Raw genomic sequence first — 21,500 nt, 5'->3', positions numbered from 1 at the left:
TTTGAACTGCGGTGTTGGAGAAGACTCTTGAGAGTCCCTTGGACTGCAAGAAGATCCAAGCAGTCCATTCTAAAGGAGATCAGTCCTGGGTGTTCATTGGAAGGACTTATGCTAAAGCTGAAACTCCAATACTTTGGCCACCTCATGAGAAGAGTTGACTCATTGGAAAAGACTCTGATGCTGGGAGGGATTAGGGGCAGGAGGAGAAGGGGATGACAGAGGATGAGATGGCTGGATGGCATCACCGACTCGATGAACAAGAGTTTGGATGAACTCCGGGAGTTGGTGATGGACAGGGAGGCCTGGCGTGCTGCAATTCATGGGGTAGCAAAGAGTCGGACACGACTGAGCGACTACACTGAACTGAACTCACTCCAGTATTCAGGCCTGGAGAATTCCGTGGACTAGAGTCCATGGGGTGGCAAACAATCGGACACGACTGAGCGACTTTTCACTTTCTTTCTTTCACAGAGACCCTACCCCACCCACCCCCCACCCCACCCCGTGACAGAAGCTCCACCCCTGATCTCAGCACTGCTTCTACCAGGGGAGGTGGTCTTACCAGACTGGTCCAGGAAGCCACAAGTCAGGGACCCCGGAAGCTTAGGAGATGGGTCTCTGGCTTCCCTGTACCATCCCCGAAGCCACATTGTACTTTTTCGAACACAATCAAACACAAGAAAGCAACTGGACTCTTGCAATACATATTTTTTTATCGTTTCTTGAGGCCGTCGGGGCCGGAGCTGCAGCCTGCAGACCTCCCAGGAGAGGGCCAGCCGCGGCCGAGCTCCGGGGAGGTGAGGGGCATGCGAGGATCTGGGTGTCGGGGCGGGAATGGGGGCCTAGCGCACTGGTTCTGCACCTCCTGCGACACCAATCCAGGAAGCGGCGCCACTTCCTGACTCCTGGAAAGCTGCTGCACCTCTTGTGGGCCAAAGCCGCGGGGGCGCCGCAGCCGAACAGGCCCTTGTTGTCGCGCAGGCGCACTGGGTCGCACGGATCCTGCGGCCTGCCGCTTTCCTGCTGCGCAGGCGCACTAAGCCGCGCACCGGGAGGCGGGATCACGAACGGCTGGGAGCAGGCCGGAGGGCGATGGGCGGGGCCCCTGTTGCTTGGCCGTCGCCCCGCCCACTTCCGGCGTGCTGCTCTTCCGGGCGAAGGCGCCTGGCCTGGGTCCGAGGTGTGGCTAGTCCAGACGACGAAGGAGACAACGATCGACCGTCAAGGCTGCAGCGACCATGGCGTCCAGCGGAGTCCGCGGACCGACGCCGCGCTGGGGACCGACACTCGGCAGCGCTGCGCTGTTCCTGCTGCTCCTCCCGGCGGCCGCCGCCCAGGGTGAGGGCGGTCGGGGGGCACAGGGTCAAGGGGTCGAGGGGACCGGGCGAGGTGAGGACAGGGGGAGCAGGGTCGGGGTCAAGGAGTGCGGAGGGCAGGGGGTCGCAGCCGCCCGGGGTGGATGCTCCAGGCCCGCCCGGTTTTCGGGGACGGCCGGGGGCCACCCGAGTGTCCGTTGGTGGCCTGGGCCGGCCCTTTGTTCTGGCTCAGCATTCGGGGTGGTCCGGGACCGCGGGGGCGGCCTGGCCGAGAGCGCTGTCCCCTCTTTAATGTCCCCGCTACCCTGGGAAAGAGCTGTCGAGTGTGGACCCGGGGTCAGAAGCAGAGCTGAAGAGCTTGCCTGACCCACAGCAGGTCAGCGACTGGAGTCCAGGGGCCTGGCCCTTGTGTGGGCACGGCTGGTGTGTTGGGGGGCTTTGCTCCCCTCGAGGAGACCTGTGTGCAGCCCTTCCACCGACGCCCACTGTGCAGAGTAGACCCCTCTGAGGAGCTCCAGGGTCAGCGGCCAGTGCTTGAACTTGGCCTGCCCTGCCGGGGCAGATTCTAGGCTCTCCAGACCTTCCCTACTTGGGTAGGTTGGGTGGCCCTCTTTGTTTATCCCACCACTTCTCAGTAACCACCTGTGCCCGGTGCTGAGCCTACATGGTGACTGGCTGATGGAGGCGCTGAGTTCCTGGGCTGCCTGACCTGGAAATAGCAGTTAGCGGGGTGAGGAGAGAGCATGACCTAAGAGCTCAGAAGCTCCAGAAAAGGGGCTGCTGGAGGGCAGCGTCCTGTGGGTGGTCTGCAGGTGGGTGGAGATCTTGGAGGGTTTGATGGGGGAGCTGTGTGTGGCGTGCAAGGGGTGGGGGGGTGGGTAATCACCAGTGTGGAAAACAGAGCCTCTGGCTGGTGACCTCACCCACCTGGGCCAGCCTGAGGGGCCAGGGCGTTTCTCAGCTCTGGTCAGCTGTAGTTGCATCAACTCTGTAGCACTGCAAGGCACCTTTCCTCTATGTGGCCTGAGCGGGTGTCTGCGTGCAGCACTGCGTGAGTCTCTTCATTCTCCTTCTAAACATACTTGTGTGCACACTTGTGACATTATCTGTCAGTGCAGCAGTGGAGTTGCACAGAATAGGGAACTTTTGGTTGAAATTGATTTTTCAGCACATATGTGAACTTTCAGCACAACAGGATATATGTAGCTGTAGGGAAAGTGTTGTTACAAAGACCTGGCTCCCACGACCATGGGTCCAAGGAGCCCTGTGAGCTGGTCTGTTTGACCTGGGAGTGCTTTTTACTAAACAGGCTGGATGAGAACCAAATCTGCTATCACCCAAGAGTCTCTCCTGGGTGGCTGAAGGGCCTGCGCTCTTGCATTGTTAGAGTAGGTGTGTCAGGAAACGCCCCCTGTGTGTTTGGCTGCTTGCCTTTCATGCTGGCTTGGCCCTGGACTTCGGAAGCCACCAGAGACCCTTGTGAGCTGAGTGGGCGGGTCCTGTGACAGTTTGGGAATGAAACCAGGCGTAGTATTTCAGGAGAAAGGCCGCAGTTTTTCTAGCCACACTGAGCACTGAGGTGCCCCTTTCCCACAGAGGCTGGGCTTGCTGTGTGGTTTGACTGCTTGTCATGCCATAGGAATGTGGCTACACCATCTATGATACTTTGCATTCCTTGCAAGGATGCTGTGCGTATTAGTCAGGAAAAATTACCCTAAAGAAACAGAACCAGCAGGATATATGTAGAGTTATTTGGCTCAGACCATAAAGCATCTGCCTGCAATGTAGGAGACCAGGTTCGATCCCTGGGTTGGGAAGATCCCCTGGAGAAGGAAATGGCAACCCACTCCAGTACTCTTGCCTAGAAAATTCCATGGATGGAGGAGCCTGGTGGGCTGCAGTCCATGGGGTCACAAAGAGTCGGACACGACTGAGGGACTTCACTTCACATGACAGACTGGCTCACAGGACCATGAGGCTGAGGAGCCCCATGAGCCGCTGTCTGCTCAACCAGGGAGACCTGGCGTGTGGTCTAGTCCACACCTCAAGGCCGGGCAGCAGGGAGCCAGGGAGTCACGGCGCAGTCTAAGCCTCACTGGCAAGGGGAGATGACATCTCAGATCACACGGCAGATTCGTGCTGCCTTGCAGTTTGTTCTGTCAGGGCCTCAGTGGATTGGGAGATGCCCACCTCCCTGGAGAGGGCCAGTGCTTTCATCTGTCCACCCGTTCAGATGCTAATCTCTTCTGGAAACACTTTCACAGATACTACCAGAAGTGTTTTTGGGAATTACCTGGCAGTCAAGTGGTTAGGACTCGGTGCTTCCACTGCTAGGGGCCCCGGTTCCATCCCTGCTCGGAGAACTAAGATCCTGCAAGCCATGAGGCATGGCCAAGAAGAAGAAAAAAATCTTCGTAAAAAGGAAAAGAGAAACGGTGTTTTACCAGCTCTCTCGGCATCCCTTAGCGCAGACAATTGACGGACAATATTAAGCACCACAGGTGTGTGAACTCAAAGACCATCACAGCAATCCAGAACCAGCCATGTCTTCTCTGCTGTGCGCTTGGGTGGAGGGGAGGCATCAGGAACCCACAAGGTGTTGAAGAGCTTCGGAGAGAAATTCATTGAAGAAGTTTCGTGGGCTTTGGACCCCACTTTAATTGTGTATGGGGTCAGACTCCAGCTGAGTTTCATCTTTACTTTGGAGGGAAGGCCACCCCTGAAAGGACCTCAGGCTGTTGTCCTAAACAGGGGTCCAGAGGAGCTGTGGGGGTGGAGGTGGGGCTCCTTCAGCACCCTTTCAGTCCAGCAGCACTGCGGTCCTGTTGCTGAAAACTGGGGGCTCCCAAGCAGGTCACAGGGCAATGGGTGTGTGCATGGGTCTGAGCCTTTGCCTTGCTCTGTACTCTCCTTCCCCCTTTTATGCCGAGGTGGTAAGACAGCCAGGACTTTCTGTCTACATGAACTTGCTGCCGCACTTCTCCTGGGAAGGTGACAGCCACAGCACGCCCTGCCCCCGTGTCCTTTTGCCCTGCGCCATGGCCACAGTGCCTGATTCTGGGGACCTTCCACTGCCGCCGGCATGGCCAAATGCAGCCCTCTGGTCTGTTATGTTCCACAGGCAATATGCTTACTTGTTTCCTTGTTGTTAGAAAACATGCCTCTTCATACACGTAGTGTGTGTTCTTCCATGGTTAAGCAGGATTCACCTGAAACTGTAGGAAAGAAATCACATGTACCATGGCTGGTATGTCTTGAGAACCCTTTTTCTTTAGTTTAGTTTTCCTGAGAGCACAAGACTTAAAGTTCTCTAGTCAGTGGCTCAGAGTCCAAGCTGGAGAGCCCGGCCTCAGCGACATTGCCCCTTCAAGCTTGGGATCTTGGGCGGGCTTTTTGGCTCCAGATTTCCTGTTTCTGTGATGAGAGAAAATGCCCTGAATGACCAAGAGTGCCTGGTCTCTGAATCAGATGTAAATAGTTAACATGTTTCCCTTTCTTACTGTGCCCTGGTGTTTTCAAGGGCTTTGTGCTGACTTTGTGAGGGCTGTGTAACGTTGGTGTTTCTGCACCGAGAACCTGCCCGGTGGTTCCAGGCCATGCTAGGAGCAGCAGGGCGAGGCAGTCCCCTTAGCCTGCTGCTCCTGGCCTCTCTGTTGACTTGTGTTGGCCCGTGACCTGGAGACGCTGGGCTGGACGGGTTTGCTAGTTCCTGCAGGACCAGTTGTCACACAGGCTTCTGCGTTGGAAATTCTCCATGAAGAATTCCTGTGCTTTATTACTGTTTCTGTCTTGGCTGCTGTTAAGATTGACGACAAGGAAGTGCAGGCTTGCTTCAGTTTTTCAGAAGGAATCGAGAGTGGATGTGCAGATGAGAGCGTCATGCAGATAGATCCCCACCGTGCCTCCCTGCCCAGCGCTTTATTAGAAAAAGTTCAGAACTGCAGAGAAAGTTGAAGGAAAGATGATGCGGTGAACTCCAGAATCCCTGTCTGTTCTTGCAGCCTTGGCCATGTGTGCTCTGCCTTCCTGTCTGTGTCTGCCTGGGACAGCTTATTTTGGCTGTGTGACGTGGCTTGTGGGACTGTACTTCCTGACCAGGGACTGAACCCAGGCCACTGCAGTGAAAGTGCAAAGTCCTATCCATTGGACTGCCGGGAAAGTTGGATTACCCAAACCGATGAGAGCAAGTTGTGATGTGGCCATTTGCCCTAAGTTCGCCAGGGTGTATCTCCTAAGAAGGAAGATATCAGCAGCACGTGACAGTCAGGTCTGCATGGTGACCATTAGGATGCTGCTGAACACTTGATTTAACACACACCTCGTGCACACAGATCACCAGTTACCCAGTGGCGTCCTCCGGCCGCTGACCCCGGGCACGCATGTGTTGCTGTTGGCTGTGGTATCTCTTAGCCTGCCTTCCCCTGGGGCAGCCCTTCAGCCTGTCCTTGGGCTCAGAGGCCTCTTTGCGGTCCTGTCAGTTTCCTCCGATCTGATTCGAGTGCATGTGGGGAGCATTCAGCCACTGGATAACTGTCCTTCCTGCACCCTCGGAGGCACCTTCTGCCACTGGTCCTGTGGTCTTGTGGTCATAGGTCGTCGTGGCAATACGTTTTATCACTCTTCGGGTGCCTTTTGTCTTCCTGAGTACAGTTGAACAGGGTGGGGGTGCTCTGAGACCGTGTGTAATCTCTTGTCCCTCCGCAGATGGCTCGGTGGTCTTGGCATCCATTGCGATGGAGGCTCTCAGCTGGTTGTCCTTCTCTGTTTATTCCATGCTGGTGTGAAATCATGAACATTCAGGAGGCGAGAGTCCATTACAGCTCTCCTGTGCACAAGCCTGGTGCCTTGTAGTGGGGACAGTATCATCTACCCTAGTCCCCTTGGTGGACAGAACTCAGAATTCAGCTTTCAAGTGAAGCTGTCCTCACAGCAGCCCCGCAGGGCTCCCCCTCCTGCCATCCAAGGCCTGTGGGTAAGGGGGCTCCGAACACCTGTGGCAACCCTGCCCTCTCGGCCCTGCTGTGAGAGGCGTTTGGGGGCTGTCAGCTTTCTCTGCCCTCCTGGGCTGAATGTGTCAAAGTAGTCTAAAATCAGCTTCAACACAAAGCTAACAGCACGCTACTGGAGGCTCTGAGAAGGATGCTATTTAATAGTGATTGCCTTAGAATGGTATGTTGTGACAGAAATGGGCTTTTATTTTTAAAAATGGGATGTACAAGAGCTACACTATTGAAGAGAAGCGCTCCCCAGCCCTCTCAGGTAGCAGTTTAGTACAGGTCCTGGTCAGCAAACGTTATGAATGAGATTGTGACTTAGACCTAAAGCTCCCTTTCCTCACATTTCATCATGAGAATCTCAGGAAGTCCAGGGAGCTGTGGTACCCAGGTGGTGAGCACTCCTCTGCCCACTGTGGGGTTTGTCACATTCTGAAATTACAGACACCCCCGCCCCCGCGCCTCCCTGCACACATCATTACCAAGAGCTCAGTGTTCCTCTCCTCTTAGATCCATTCATTCTTTGTGCAGTGAGATGCAGGAACCTACCTGTGCTGTTGAGTGCATTCCACCTGTTCGACCCTGACCTCTTTCCAGCCTCAGAACAGGCATCTCCAGCAGTCGGGGCCCCACCCAGTCCGACCTGCCCCCCGCAGTTGAGTCTCACCTGTCCTGAACCCTGTGCTGTGGGCCTTTGTGGGGGCCTCTCCTGGCCCTCATGGTCTGTAGAGTCATCTGTATGCAGGCCTGCTTCTTTTGGGGCTGAAGAGTGTCCCACTGCAGGACTCCCCAGTCACCTCTGTCCCCTGCCCCCCAGGCACTGCACGTGAGGAGGAGGTGGTGCTGGGAGGGGAGCATGCTCCCACTAGGCAGGAGGAGCCACCTGGCGGCTCTCCAGACCTGCAGGGAGGCCGAGGGGCACGCATGGTGCCTGGACCCCTGGGCCGTGTTCAACTCTCAGCTGTTACCATATGTAAAGTTTGCTGTCAGCTCTCCTGTGCACGGGGGTCTTGGTGTGTCTGGGACACACAAGACTGAGAGTGGAATTGCTGAGTCTCGGAGGAGCATCTTGTTGGGGTCCTTTAATGGACTGGAACCTGGTGGTCCGGAGTTGACGATAAGAAAGTGAAAGAGAGAAAGAGGCTGATATTCCCTGGTTTACGCAGATAACCAGTAAAGCTCTTGATACAGAGCTTGCATCACTCACTAAGGCACCAGGTGCCCTCTCGAGGGAGTGAAGGCACAGGGCACCTTCTCGAGGGGGTCTGAGAAGCCCGGGCAGGAGAGTGAGCATGGCGGGTCTCTACACTCCAGAGAATTAGCCAGGGCGGGGAGAGAGAGAGAAACAAAAACGACACGGGGACCTAAGCTCTGATGGAGCAAAGGTGCTTTAATGGTCTTTCTGTGAGTATATATAGGCTGTTGTACAAGATCCTTCTTTCGACAATGGTAAAGATCAGAAAACCAAACATACAGCAGCTGTTACCAAGGGAACAAGGGATTAATCATGGTCACAAGGTCAGGAGACGATCCATATCTCAAGAAAGGGGATCGAGACTAAGCAGTTTTGTCGTAAAGAGAATGTTTACTGAAGGAGATTCAAGCCTGTCTCACACAATGACTTCAGTTCCTGGGAGCAGCGTGCTGCTCCTCGTGAAGATAATCAAAGGACTTGTGAGAAACAGCGTGTAGGAATCCTCCTGTTAAGCGCTCCCGGACAGCATCTGTTTGTTTTCAAGTGGCTGAGCCGTTGTGCACACCTGCTGACATGCTGAGAGCCCCTGACCTGACCACGGTTTCACATCCTCAGTTCTGGTGGGTGGGAAGTGGGACCTGACTGTGACTCCTGAGCCGTTGTGCGCACCTGCTGACATGCTGAGAGCCCCTGACCTCACCGCGGTTTCACATCCTCAGTTCTGGTGGGTGGGAAGTGGGACCTGACTGTGACTCCTGAGCCGTTGCTAGTAGCTGAGGGTTGTACTCAGGCCTCTTCTGAGTGTGCGCACATGTCAGGCAGCCTGGGGTGAAGAGCAGCTGCTTGATGGTGGGTTGGAGAGTCTGTTCGTGCACCAGCTCTCCCCTGACTGGCTTGAGTTCCAGAGCTGTTAGCTGCTCAGCTTTGAGTCCTTCCTGTAGTGGTTGTCTCGTGAAGATGCCCAAGAGGCGGGGGGTGTGCGGGGTGCTCCACGGGGTTGAAAAGGCTTCTGCCTCCTGCCTGGGGAACCAGCCAGGGGCTGAGGCCTGGCTCAAGCCCAGCCTGGAGCTGCTGTGGTCTTCGGCTCCAGAGTGTCTGCTGAGGAGCTGGTCATAGGTGCCCAGGCAAGAAGCAGGTGACCGTCTCCTGGGAGACCCCTGGGGTCAGGACCACGCCCGCTGCTGGCATGTCCCCACAGGATTCCACTTACAGAGGCTCAGCTGTGCACCTTAAAGGCTGGGTGTCCCTCTCCAGGTTCTGAGCATGACTCGCTGTGGCCTCCTGGTGTTGACACTGCAGGATTCTCAGTGATGTTCATTCTTTCCCTGCAGATTGCTCTCAGAACACAAGCAGAACCTGTGAAGAATGCCTGAAAAACGTCTCGGTAAGTGGTACGTGGTCAGCGCGTGATGCAGAAGCACACTGGCCAGCTCTGACTCCAGGGGCCGTGTGCATGGTAGGGGGTTCAGGGCGGTCAGTAACAGCTTTTCTTGGGCGATTTAAACTGTCAGGAGAGCTGCACACACCACTGAGTGTTATTAACGTGCTGCTTCAGCCCCTGAGAGCAAACGTGAGCCCCTGGCTCACGGCCGTGAATGCATATGAGCCCCGGGGCCTGCAGGTGTGGTGTTGGGTGAGGGCAGGTGCTTGAAAGTTGGGGGGACATGTTTAGCCCCTAGTCTGTGACTGTCGACCTGTGTCCAGGGCTTCCTGGGTGTCATTCCACCTTGCAGGCCTGTTGGGACAGGGGCTGGGCTGTTCTACACATGGGCCCTGAGACATGGCCGGCGTGCCTGGGGTCCTCTCAGCCCCCCATTCTTACCCAGTGCTGAGCGTCAGCTCCCCTGCTGAGGGGTCCTTGAGACAGAGCTCCCCGTGTTCTTTCTCGTCTCTGGTTAGGTTTGCCCAGATGACAGTGGGTACACACGTCCTCTGAAGGCCTGACTCCCGCTCTGAACTCAGGCAGGGGAGGGCTTCCCTGGTGGCTCAGTGGTGAAGAATCCACCTGCTCAATGCAGGAGACATGGGTGTGATCCCTGATCCGGGAACATCCCATATGCCTCGGAGCAACTAAGTCCCTCCGCTGTAAGGACTGAGCCTGTGCTCTGGAGCCTGTGCTCTGTGACAAGAGAAGCCACCACAATGAGAAGCCCACGCGCTGCAACTAGAGAAAACGTCTGAACAGCAGTGAAGACCAGTGCAACCAAGAATAAAGAGTGCAGAGGAAAGCCAGGCCCTCAGTGTGTGACTCCTCGAAGCACAGGAGCTGCTGGAAGGGTCCATAGGCCCCTGCAGCCTGCCAGCACCCGCGTGGTTCACCGCGTGCTTGTATCTCGTTATCTAAAAACAGGAGAGAGATGGTGGCAGAACTTCCGTGGAGGAGAACTTAGCGCAGTGCGCTCCAGGGGCTCTTGGTAAAACTGCAGGGGAAGAATGGAAGATGAGATGTTTAAAACTTGACGGTTTTAAAATGGAGGATTTCCCCCCAATTTTTAACTCAGGAAAGAACCACTGAAATGGAAGGAATCCTCAAATGGCAAAAACGAAGAGGGCCTTGCTGCTGTTTGTCATTTTGAACATGAGGCACCAGAGTGTACACTGCCTCGGTGGTCCTGGGACCCCAGGTTTCATTGCGACATTTTTTTGGTAACAGACTCTCACCCTAACCTGGGATGGAAAAATAACGTTGTTTTCTATCCTGTTAAAACCTGTAAGAAAAACAACTTAGTGAAATCTTTACTTTTGAGCATAAAAATACCCACAATGTTCCAACCTGGGTGGGCTTGTTAGGTGGCTCAAACCTCCCATCTGAGCCAGCACGTGCCCGGCTCTAGGCCCCTGCCTGGTGTGCCAGCCAGGTCCCCACCACGTGCTCCAGGGACACGGGCAACATGGCTTCAGGTTCACTAGCAGCACTTTCTCTTTAGTTGCATTGTCTTTAAAATGGACCACTCGGTGGAGTTGTAGAGGTCAAGTGGGTAATAACCTTAGGTGGACACCACTCAACTGCCTGGCTTGGTCCCTCCTGCAGGGGATGTGGACCCTCCAGTGAGGGACGTGGGGAAGCACAGAGTGCCTGCCTTCCTGCCAGTGCTGCAGGAAGCCACGAGGCATGGGGGTGCCTGGTGGAGGAGGTTTGAGTGAGGAGGGCCTTGGTGGGTGGGTGGAGTTGAGCTGCTGTGTTGGGGAGGGGACTGAGGAGGGAGCAGCAGTGGTGGGGGCCGCGCAGGGCAGACCCTGGCCCGTCTGACGTCTGATGTCCTCTTCCAGTGCCTTTGGTGCAATGCGAACAAGATGTGCTTGGACTACCCAGTGACCAAAGTCCTGCCGCCCAGCTCCCTCTGCCGGCTAAGCTCCGCACGCTGGGGCGTGTGCTGGGGTAAGTCACCACTTTCTTTGTTTCTTGCAAAACCAGTGTCGTTTTGAACATTCTGGTTGTGCTCAATGAAGGGAAGACGCCAGAAGTGGGGATGGCCGGTGAGAGTGCTGGTGTCTGAGAAAGGGGTGGCCCGGGTTTGACGGCCATGGCCTCTGTTCTGCAGGCGTCTCCCCACATCCCAGGGCCATGCAGGTGGTGTCAGCTCCTGTCCGGGTGGCGGTGCTTCTCCTAGGGAGACGTGCACTCGGTGAGACCCAGGCTGGTTTCTAGTGGCCATATCAGTTGGTGGGTGGTACATGCTGCCACCTGGAACTCATTTTTATGAGTTGGGCTTATTAATCCTTTGCTTAGTGGCTCAGGCTTGGGGCCTTCCAGAGGCCCGCCTGGCTGCAGATTGTAGGAGCTGGTGCTCTCACAGGGAGTTGTGATGGTCCGTTTGTGTGTTTGCATTTTCGGTTCATCTGCAATTTATTCTCTGTGTTACCTTTTTTCTAAACAATTTCTGTCCCAGAATCTGTCAGCCTTCAACTGAACAACTCACTTCTGATTTCACCCGCTGAAACCTCGGGGACCCAGAAGTTTGTGTCTGTGTGAGTGTGTGTGTGTGCACGTACACGTGGAGACGTGCCTGTTGACGTCCACGCAGCTGGCTGCCCTCCTGGCCACCCTCACTCCGGAAAGGCTCCTTGGGCCTCGCCAGCGTATGTGTCGTCCTGGTGTCTGTCTCCCCGGGACCTTCCCTCCCACCTGTTCTGCAGGGACGGCTCTGGCTCCAGGGAACCGTGGGCATCTCGGGCTTGAACCGTTAAAGTGCTTTCAACACTTGGAAGCGTGACTCCTAACACAGTGCACACTTGAGCCCTCACCCCTCCAGGCCTGAGCTCTAGAGTACATGCATGTGTGTGCACATACGTGTGTGTGTACAGACCCTCGTATTCTAGAGGGCACACACACATATGCACGTACGCGTGTGCAAACACTCGTACTCTAGAGGACAAACACACATGCATGCACGTGTGTGGACAGACATACACACACTTGTGTACTCAGTGGGTTGTCACAGGAGCCTTGCAGGTAATGCCACTCAGCAAGACACAGACCACATCCAGTGCTTGCCTGTCCCCTGGGACCCCACGGGCGGCTGCTGTGGCGCGCTGGTGGACATCGGGCTGTATGTGGGCTGCCATGTGCTCCTGTGTGGGCTGAACGCAGCTGCCCACCGCTCTGGGCATGCCCTTAGGAGCGGACTGCTGGCTCACACCAGCAGTTTAGCCTGTTGGCCACACGTTTCTCAGAAGTGGCCGCCCCAGTGGACGCTGCTTCAGGCAGGGTGGGGCCTTGGTCGGTCCTTTTCTGTGACGTGAGGTTCCCGCCCTGGGGCTGTGAGTGTGGCTGACACAGGACATCTGGCCCTGGGCAGTTTGGGGAGGGGGCTCTGCACTCCACGCAGGCTCGCACTGGGTGAGGGGTGCTGGGGGGCAGTCTTTGTGGTAACAGGAGGGTGGAGTGCCCACAGTTTGGATTTGGGCTCATCCTCAGGCAGGCAGGGAGCTGGGATCTCGTCTGGGGGAGCCTTGCGGGGGCCCCTGGAGACACTCCAGGTTCACCTGGTCACAGCACGCCTTGCTCTCACACAGGCCTGCACCGCAGGTGCTTTCTGTTCTTGGAGGTGACTGTAGGGGCATCTTATTCAGTTCTAGGCATAATCATGTGGGCTTGTGACTGTGACAACCTTAAGTGTATACATTCAATTGGAGAACAGCGAAGTCTCTATCGTTTGGCCCTTTGTCCAGGACCAGGTCTCTCTCTGCTCAGGTCTAATACGTCCTGTTCCCCATCATGGTGAGGTTTCTGTTTCTGCTTTATAACTGGGTCTAGCTGCTGACAAGAAAGGCTCCGGTGGGGGCAGGTGTGTCTTAGAGCCACGGTCTTCTCAGTCTGACTGGTTTCTAAAGTTGATTGTTTGGGAGTTCTCTGATCCAAAAGTTACATCCTCTGCTTGCGAGGGTCTTGTGTTACTTCTATTTCTTGTGTTTCTGGCACTTCCGGGATAGGTCAGGGGAGAAAAAACCACAAGATTCATGGCCAGTGCTGTCACGCTGGCAGCCTGAGGTGGCTCTGGGGTGGGGGCACCGGGGCGGTGGGCATCTGCCTCCCCCACCCCCAGCCAAGAAACTGGCAGGGTCGAAGGTGATCAGCTCTGTGAGGCAAGCCCAGTGCTGCAAGCTGTCATGGGAGGGTCCCACCACCATCCAGGAATACAGGGCGGGGCCGGGCTGACTGGACGGTGCCAGGCTGTCCTCTGAGAGGCTCTGGTGTGAGAATGAAGTGGAAAAGTACTGAGTGGCTGGTTTTAATTTGTAAACCCTCAAGAGAAGCTGGGAAGAATTGGAATTTGTCCTAACTGTGTTAGGTCTGGGCAGGAAACCACAGTCAGCTGATGGCGGCAGTGCCGCTTTGCAGCCCCCGGGTGTCCCTTGACCTGGGCCGTGGCTCTGGCGGGCCCTTGGCCTGCACAGGCAGACATGCCTCCTGCTGGCCTTTGACTCAGGTCGTCAGAGCAGGGCCGGTCTACCTGGTTTTGTCAGCTTTCCTCAGGTTGGAAACATCTCTCCAGCATCAGGTGGTGAGGAAACTTACCTGTTGCTTGAAGTTGATGGAAACTGGTGACTCAGTCACAGAAACAGGCTGGAGGAAGGTGGGGCATTGCCACCACACCCCTGGTTCTGGAGACCCCGTGGGGGAGGGGCGTCCCTAGTTCCGAGACCTCATGGGGGAGGGGCGTCCCTAGTTCTGGAGACCCCCATGGGGGAGGGGCGTCCCTAGTTCTGGAGACCCTGTGGGGGAGGGGTGTCCCTAGTTCTGGAGACCCCATGGGGGAGGAGCGTCCCTAGTTCTGGAAACCCTTTGGGGAGGGACATCCCCGGTTCTGGAGACCCCACAAGGAGGGGCATCCCTGGTTCTGGAGACCCCACGAGGAGGGGCGCTCCTAGTTCTGCAGACCTCACTAGGAGGGGTGTCCCCAGTTCTAGAGACCCCACGAGGAGGGGCGCTCCTGGTTCTGGAGACCCCACGAGGACGACCGTCCCCAATTCTGAAGACCCTTTGGGGAGGGACATCCTCGGTCTGGAGACCCCAGGAGGAGGGGCATCCCCGGTTCTGGAGACCCCACGAGGAGGGCCGTCCCCGGTTCTGGAGACCCCACAGGGAGGGGTGCTGCCAGAAGCGGTCAGGCCCTAACTCTGCGCCTTTGAACTTGCAGTGAACTTCGAGGCCTTGATCATTGCCATGTCGGTGATCGGGGGCTCCCTCCTCCTGGGGGTTGCCATCTGCTGCTGCTGCTGCTGCAGGAGGAGCCGGAGCCGACGGCCAGACAAGAGCGAGGAGAAGGCCATCCGGGAGCGCGAGGAGCGCCGGGTCCGGCAGGAGGAGCGGTGAGGCCCAGCCTGATTGGGGGCAGCAGGGTGGGGTGCTCCTGCTGCCCAAGCTTCCTCCACGTCTGAAGAGCAAGACCACGTGGAGTGCCCACAGGGTTTTCTCAGGGTGGTGTGGAGGGTGGGAAGCTGAGTGTGGGGGCTGGGCTGGCATGGCCTCTAGCGGGTGGTCCAGTCCTGAGCCAGCAGAGGCTCAGCGGGAGGAAGGCATTTAACTAGGTCTCCTGTCCGTCTGAGGCCTAACTGGGCCTCTTGTGTGGCCAGTGCTCTGGTGACTATGTGTCCCTGGTCCTGGAGCCCTTTGGCGAGTGTGTGCAGTATGGCCAGGATTGGGGGTGCTGACCTGCCAGCCTGCGGCTGCTGGGGGCCAGGACCCATGTACTCCCCACTGTCTTCAGAACCAAGGAGAAGATCTTTGCTGATTTGTTTTTATGTGAAAAGAACATTTTCTAAAATCACAGTAAGGGGCACTGGAATTGGTTTTATCGAAAGGAAGAGTTGAATGATGTGCCATCAAAGCAGCTTTGAGTGCGTGCTTAACACCTGCCCATCCTGGTTGGGATGGCCACAGCCAAGCTGTCCTGCCCGGTCTGGCTCCAGGCCAGAGGATGTGAGAGGCACAGCTGTTAGAATTATGCTGTAGTTTGGTGCTAAACCAGATTTCTCTGTTTTAGGAGAGTGGAGATGAAGTTGAGACATGATGAAATCAGAAAAAAATATGGTAAGAGCAATGGGCTCCCCATTTCTGTTGGCAGGGGCTGGCCCGGCCTTCCCGGTCACGTTCAGTGCCGGGCAGTCTCTGCTGTGTGTGGGGTGGCTCTCCAGGAGCACACGGTTGACCACTGGTTCCCCCGAGTGTTTGTGCATCCGTTGGCCTTCCCGGCACCTGTGTGCCTGTGAAGTGCTGCCTCCCTTCCCCTTTGCTCTGATTTGCCTTCCAGTTGGGGAGCTCCTGAGCTGTGGGGCCCTTTGTCCCCCACCCTCATGCTGGAGTTGTTCCTGGCCTGACTTCCCACCCTCTCGGCAGTGGCCACACTCAGGCCTTGTCCTGGGAGCTGTGTCCTGTTCTGTTCCAGTGTTTGCTTGGCGAGGTTTTCCATGGAGGGACTGTTTTCTTTGGTGTTAGGAGCATTGAACCTGCTCCTGTGTTTAGTTGGTTCTGTGCTGATTTGCAAACCACCAAGGTCATTGGTGTTTTCTGCGCTTGGTTTCCTACGAAATTGGAAATTGTAGAAAGGAGCTTTTTGACATTTGATTAAAATTAATGGAAATAAGAGACAGGTGGGTGTGTGCGCGCGCGCACACACACACACACACACACACACACACACACACACCTGATTAAAATTAATGTAAATAAGGTGGGTGTGTGCTCTCATACACACACGCACACACACACTCAGCTTTTTGATATCTGATTAAAATTAATGTAAATAAGAGACAGAGACAGGTGGGTGTGTGCTCGCATGCGTGTGTATGCGAGCACACACACACACTTGGACCTGTGCCCAACCTGCACAAGGCCTTTTCTGGAGCAGTCAGAGATTCCCTGTATTCCTTTCAAGGAGCTGATCAGTTGCCCTGTAATTGCACTGATGGAATTAACTTGTGCGCATTTGTGTGAAGCCCTCTGAATGGCCTGGACTGTGGAAGGAAAGCCTCGATCTTGGGAAGAATTTGGGGCGGGGTTAGGGCTGAGCCTGATTGACACACAAGACACAGCACAGATGAAACCCCCTCCCCTTTGGGTTCCTTCTCACAAGGCAGCTTCCGTCTGTTTTTCCCTCTAAACTAGAAGTAGCGCCAGGAGCTGGTTTGGGTATTTTTTCCAGCAGGACCTTAACAGTACTGCTTGTACTTGGCACATGACAGTTCCCTACCCCAAACCAGCCGTGCGTTTCTCCCCAGCTGAGCTCACCATCTTCCCCTGACACACAGCACCCTCCCTCTACCCGCACCTGACCCCATTATCCCCCACGCCCCAAGCCCTGCGGGGAGGAGGGTTTGCAGTGGCTCCAGCTGTTTAAAGAGAAGGAGAGGACGCTTCTCATACAGGCAACTCCTGGTCTTCGAGTGTTTAGCTCCTTCACTTTTGAACTGATAAGTCACCTTCTGCCTGTGATCTTAATTCTAAAAATTAATCAGGATTTATATAGAGCATCTCAAGTATGGCGCTTTTGTTTTCTTATGTATAATTTAGCCAGCCACAGAGGGATGACACAGTTGCTTTCTTATTTCTTTCTGGATCAGCAAACAAGTCTTTTGTGCTTAGGACCTATTTTTCTTAGAAGTATTGTTTCCAATAAATTTCACTTTGGTTTTAAAGTCGCCAGTGGTGTGACTTTCTCAGAAGGGTAGTGTCTGAGCTCCTTGCACACCTGTCTTCCTTGGGGCTTCAGTAAACCTTCATACGGGCTTCTGTGGAAACCTTCACACACAGCCTCACGTGCCGTTTTCTGGCTCCTGTTGCCTGTGGCCGCGTGTATTTCTAATCAGGCTTGTTTTGTTTTCAGGTTTGTTTAAAGAAGAAAACCCATATGCCAGATTCGAAAACAACTGAGACGCACTTGGTGGCGCGGCGAGCAGTCTCCAGGCCTGTAGTCAGCAGGGACCCGCCGCCCGTGCGCCTCCTGCCCTAGGGAAGGAAGCTGCCTCGGGCTGAGGCCTGGGAGCTTCTGTTTCCTCTTCTCTCGTTTCTGTATTTAATCACTTGAGACACGAAGGCTGTCAGGGCTTCTCTGTTGTTCTGTTGTCCACTTGGGGAGGAAGCGGCACACCTCAGGCCTCCGCTCGTCTGTGAGCCAGTGCAGACGGCCCTGCATCCAGGCCCACGAGGTCCACGTGCAGGAAGCAGAGCGGTGCAGTCCGTCCTGGGACTTCCCCAACCCCTATCGTTTCCCCTGCATCTCGGGGCCCAGGATGCAGTCTGACCTGACCCACACCAAATAGCATTGAGCTGTAAACCTTTTTTTATTATTGGATTTTATTCTCCCACCCAAAAGATTCTCCCAAAAAGCTTTATTGTCAGAGTTCAGACTGCTTATGGGGTGATTTTTCAAGTTTGTGTCTTTACGGGTACATCAAGATATTCTAGTGTTCATCTGAATTATAAAACCTTCGATGGGCAGTCGTTAGGCAGTCGTCAGTCAGGTGCTATTGTGTCCTGGGGGTGGGAGGGCCTCCTGAGGCTCTGCCTGCCTTCTCTTCAGCCCCACTGAGCGTCAGCCTCGGGGTCTCCTGAGTCAGACCCTCCCTGCTGTCTCTGGTGGTCACTCAGGGCTTGCAGGTGACCACAGGCCCTCCCTCGAGAGGAGGGGCTGCCGATGGGATCTCCACACATAGGCACTGGCGGCGGTTCCGCTTGTCCACCGACCCTAGCTCCCTGCCCGTCGTCTGTCTCGGCCTGTCCTGGGAATCTCCCACAGAGGCGGCTTCTCACGGGCGCTGGGTGCGGTGGTGCTGCCCTTGGGGTTCCTTTTTTCCAGATCAAGATGCGAGCCTGCAGTCAGTAGCCCTTGCACTTCCTGGCAGGGACAGCAGATGGTGAAGTCACTGTGAACAGCCTTTCTTAAAAAAAATCTGAAAATAGTCCTAGTTGCCAGATTGTTTTAAACGAGAAAAACATTGAGCTTTGGGAAGGAAGGTGAACGTGCACAATAGGTAGGGGCGTCCATGCGGATCCAGGGGTCAGAGGGCATTGTCACACGGCCACATGTGCCTGGTTAGCCACATGGATCTGTGTTTGACCTCAGTTCCACCCTCACATTTCACAGACCAGAAACAACCTTTAACAAAGTCCTTTTGTCTTATTTCTCTGATTTCTTGGGCATTTGATAGCAATGAAAGTATTATGAAACATTCCTAAATATAACAGTCTGCAAATTTTTACTTTATGCTGTTTGTTCATAAACTTTGTAGTAGACTTTAATGAACTTTGTATTAACTTGATAGTATGGATGTAAAATCACTCTTTCCTGACTTGAGGCTGCTGAGCTGAAAGCAGAGCCGGGTTGTAGATAAAACGGGTTGTTAGAGCGGGGTTGCTGGTGCACGTGCCACCCTCCCACACAGCACAGAGCCCTCCTGGGAGCAGCTCCGCAGTCTCACATTCTTCTGAAGCAGCACCAAGAGCAGCCAGAGATTGTAACCTCAAGGAAACCACGAGTCTGAGTGCCTTAATCTTTAACCAGTTTCCAATCAGCTGATTAATACATGCTTTTGTTGACTATGCCTTGCGTCCTTGTGTTTCATTTCTGGGGGCTGTGGACGTGAGTGCTTGGGGAGCAAGGGCAGCGGGGCTGCTGGAGTATAAGACGGGCTTCAGGACCCATTGGCAGAGTACGCAGCGTGCTCCTAACGCCAGGCCGGTAGGGAGCCTCCACACCACGAGGTGAGTGGTCCCCAGGCCCTGCCTTGCGATGCGTTCATTCCTGCTGCAGCTCCCCTGCTTCAGACATGTGGCCAGTGCAGACACCTGGCCTCGTCCCCCACTCCCTCCCCCTCCCCGGGGCCCCTCCATCTTGTGAGCTGCTGCTTAGTTGGGGTTTTTTTGAGCACAAGCCATATGTCTCTGCTCAGCCCTGTGATAAACGTTCTCTGCTCCAAACTCTGAGGTTAGTCTCAGTCACAGGGCTGCTGAAGGCAACTGGAAGGGACGGTCACTGCGAGAGGTTGGACCTATTCAGGCCTGGGACTGGGCTCTGCTCCCTCCCCTCAGGACACAACTCAGGAAGGGAAACCACGGTGGGAGCCAGGCTAGGTGGCTGCTTGGGGAAACTGGCCCAACTCCCAAGAAGGCTCCAGGCACTCACTGCCCACCAGTGCTGGCTGAGGGACAGTGAGGTTGTGCCAGCCCACAGGGAGCCTGCCTGCTCAGTGACTGAATCCCAGGGGTCCAGGCGCCAAAATGAGCAGGAGCCTCTTCAGGGGCCACAAAACAACAGAGTCCTGGGATCTCGAGTATTTGGTAGCAGGTCCAGGGGTCAGAACTGGGCCGGCATGCTCACCGCCTACTGCCCGCCCCCCCCCCCCCCCCCCGCCCCGCCAACCCGGTCAGCTTGCCCCAGGCCCTGTGACTCTGACTCCACGTTCCCACACCTCTCCCTGTGCCTGCTGGGCATCATAGGCCTCTGACCACAGCTCCATGATCCATGACTGTGCTGTCCAAGCGTGCCGCCCACCACTGTCATCAGCAAGTCAGCAGCCGGCCTCCAGGGGACATTCTAGCGTGTTCCCAACAGCCAGACCCCTGGCATGCCACCTGCCCTGATCAGGCCACTTCCCCCGCACTGTCTGGGGGGTACACAGTGTCTGGCTGAGCATCTGGGCTCCCTGCCGCCTGCTCACCAGGCCCGTCAGCTCTGGTGATGTCATAGTTGGGTCAGGCGCTGCAGACGACAGAGCCAGAAGGTTGACTGGCCTGAGGTCAGTGTGGAGGCACAGGCGTCAGATGGTCTCAGCTGGCAGGGCTCGGAGAGGAGAGGGAAGCAGGTGCCAGGCCAGCAGCTGGAGAGAGCCGAGGTGCTGGGAGCTGAGTTAATTCGCCCCGGCAGCTGTGACCCTTGGGGCCTGGCCTGTGGCCCCAGCCGCTCCTTGCGGCCCACCTGCCCTGGAACAGCCAGATCAGAGGATCTTGGAGTGCCTCCGCCCCAGCCACTGTGACGAGACCACTAGCTCGAGGCGCACACAGACATTTCCTGTCTCGGAGTCTGGGCCCAGGCGTCTCAGGCGGCCCCTCCTGTGGGAGCGGGCGGCCGTCCCTCCTTGGAAGGACCCGGACAGACAGGATTAGGGCTCACCCAGCGACTTCGTTCTAACTTCATTTCCTCATTAACCATCCCCTCTCCAGAGCTTGACATTCTGAAGTGCTGGGATTAGGGCTTCGGCTTGTGAATCTGGGGGACACGACCCAGCTCATCATACGCAGGGGGCCCTACATTTGACCCTTTACACCCGCTCTGGGATGCAGGGCTCTGCTCACCGTCTCAGCGGCAGGGGTGGGTTCCACAGGTTCCCAGGCCTATCTATAGGGCAGTCTTGCCTTCAGTCCCAGGCACCGGTGGGGAGGCACCAAGTGAGCTCATCCCTGACACGTCTGGGCCTCTGGTTCCCATGGGCCCACAGTGAGCTAGACTCGAGTGGGACCCATCCTCATCTGGCCTCCACAGGCCCCACTCTGGCCAGCAGACCTCCGTGGCTGGTCAGGTCCCCACAGAAAATGTTAGCCGTTCAGTCATATCTGACTCTGCGACCTCCGGGCTGTAGCCCGCCTGGCTCCTCTGTCCTTGCCATTCTTCAGGCAAAATTACTGGAGTGGGTTGCCATTCTCTCCTCCAGGGGATCTTCCTGACTCAGGGATTGAATCCCAGTCTCCTGCACTGGGAGGCGACTGGTTTATCATCTGAGCCACTGGGGAAGCCGCCGCAGAGCTGGTAATAACTCCCGAGGGTCAGGGATTTCCTTTGCTCCAGGACAGTGGCCCTTGAAAATGGCTACAGGTCCATCTGGGGAAGCCCTGAGAAGCACTCCATGGTCTCACCTGTGGTTGAATGACAGGGTCCTTTCTCACCAGCCTGGAGACCACTGGGGAAAAGCCAGGTGTCTCCATTACCGTCACAGCTGGGTTTTGCCCAAATGTATATGCACACTCAGTCCTGTCTGACTCTGTGACCCCATGGACTGTAGCCTACCAGGCTCCCTTGTGCATGGAATTTCCCAGGCAAGAATACTGGACCAGGTTGCCATTTCCTTCTCCAGGGGATCTTCTAGACCCAGGAATCAAACTTGCTTCTCTTGCATCTCCTGCATTGGTAGGCGGGTTCTTCACCAGCTGAGCCACAGGGGAAACCTTTGCCAGACTTCGGGAAGTGTTTGACCAAAAGACCTAGAATTTTCCTTAGCAGCTAAGCATCAGTTTCATTCTCAGGGCCCCTCCCCTGACAGGTCCTGGGGCTCAAAAAACTCCGATTCCTCTCCTTCCTTCCAGGTGACATATTATTTGCTCCTGGTCTATCCCTAGCTTCTGGTGCTGACCGCTGGCATCCACCCCACCAGGACCCCTTGGTGATCCATGGCAGACTCTCCAGTCTGCAGAGGTCAGCCGCTGAGGGTGCTTTGCCTGTGCATTTCTCCATAACTCGGTGCAGGAAGTGCCCTGAATCTGGCTGGAAGGGCAGGGTGCAG

General features: G+C 55.8%; 1 protein-coding gene across 1 annotated transcript; it reads left to right on the top strand.

The window, feature by feature from the left end:
* The first annotated feature begins 1,035 nt into the window (after positions 1–1,035).
* Positions 1,036–18,546, top strand: PTTG1IP (PTTG1 interacting protein). The gene is made up of 6 exons (XM_061423355.1): positions 1,036–1,338; positions 8,837–8,889; positions 10,776–10,884; positions 14,147–14,318; positions 14,993–15,039; positions 16,832–18,546. The coding sequence occupies exons 1-6, from the start codon at positions 1,239–1,241 to the stop codon at positions 16,876–16,878; spliced, it is 528 nt and encodes a 175-aa protein (XP_061279339.1). The 5' UTR covers positions 1,036–1,238; the 3' UTR covers positions 16,879–18,546.
* Positions 18,547–21,500: the final 2,954 nt, after the last annotated feature.

Source organism: Bos javanicus, chromosome 1, assembly GCF_032452875.1.
Source record: "Bos javanicus breed banteng chromosome 1, ARS-OSU_banteng_1.0, whole genome shotgun sequence".
Taxonomy (NCBI): Eukaryota; Metazoa; Chordata; class Mammalia; order Artiodactyla; family Bovidae; genus Bos; species Bos javanicus.
The sequence above is the reverse complement of the archived record's forward strand: the minus strand, read 5'-3'. Positions and strand labels throughout refer to the sequence as shown.

Coding starts and splice junctions, on each gene's coding strand:
- PTTG1IP (XM_061423355.1), top strand. CDS start 1,239: ATGGCGTCCAGCGGAGTCCGCGGACCGACGCCGCGCTGGGGACCGACA. Junction 1,339..8,836: donor CCCGGCGGCCGCCGCCCAGG/GTGAGGGCGGTC, acceptor CTTTCCCTGCAG/ATTGCTCTCAGAACACAAGC. Junction 14,319..14,992: donor CGGGTCCGGCAGGAGGAGCG/GTGAGGCCCAGC, acceptor TCTCTGTTTTAG/GAGAGTGGAGATGAAGTTGA.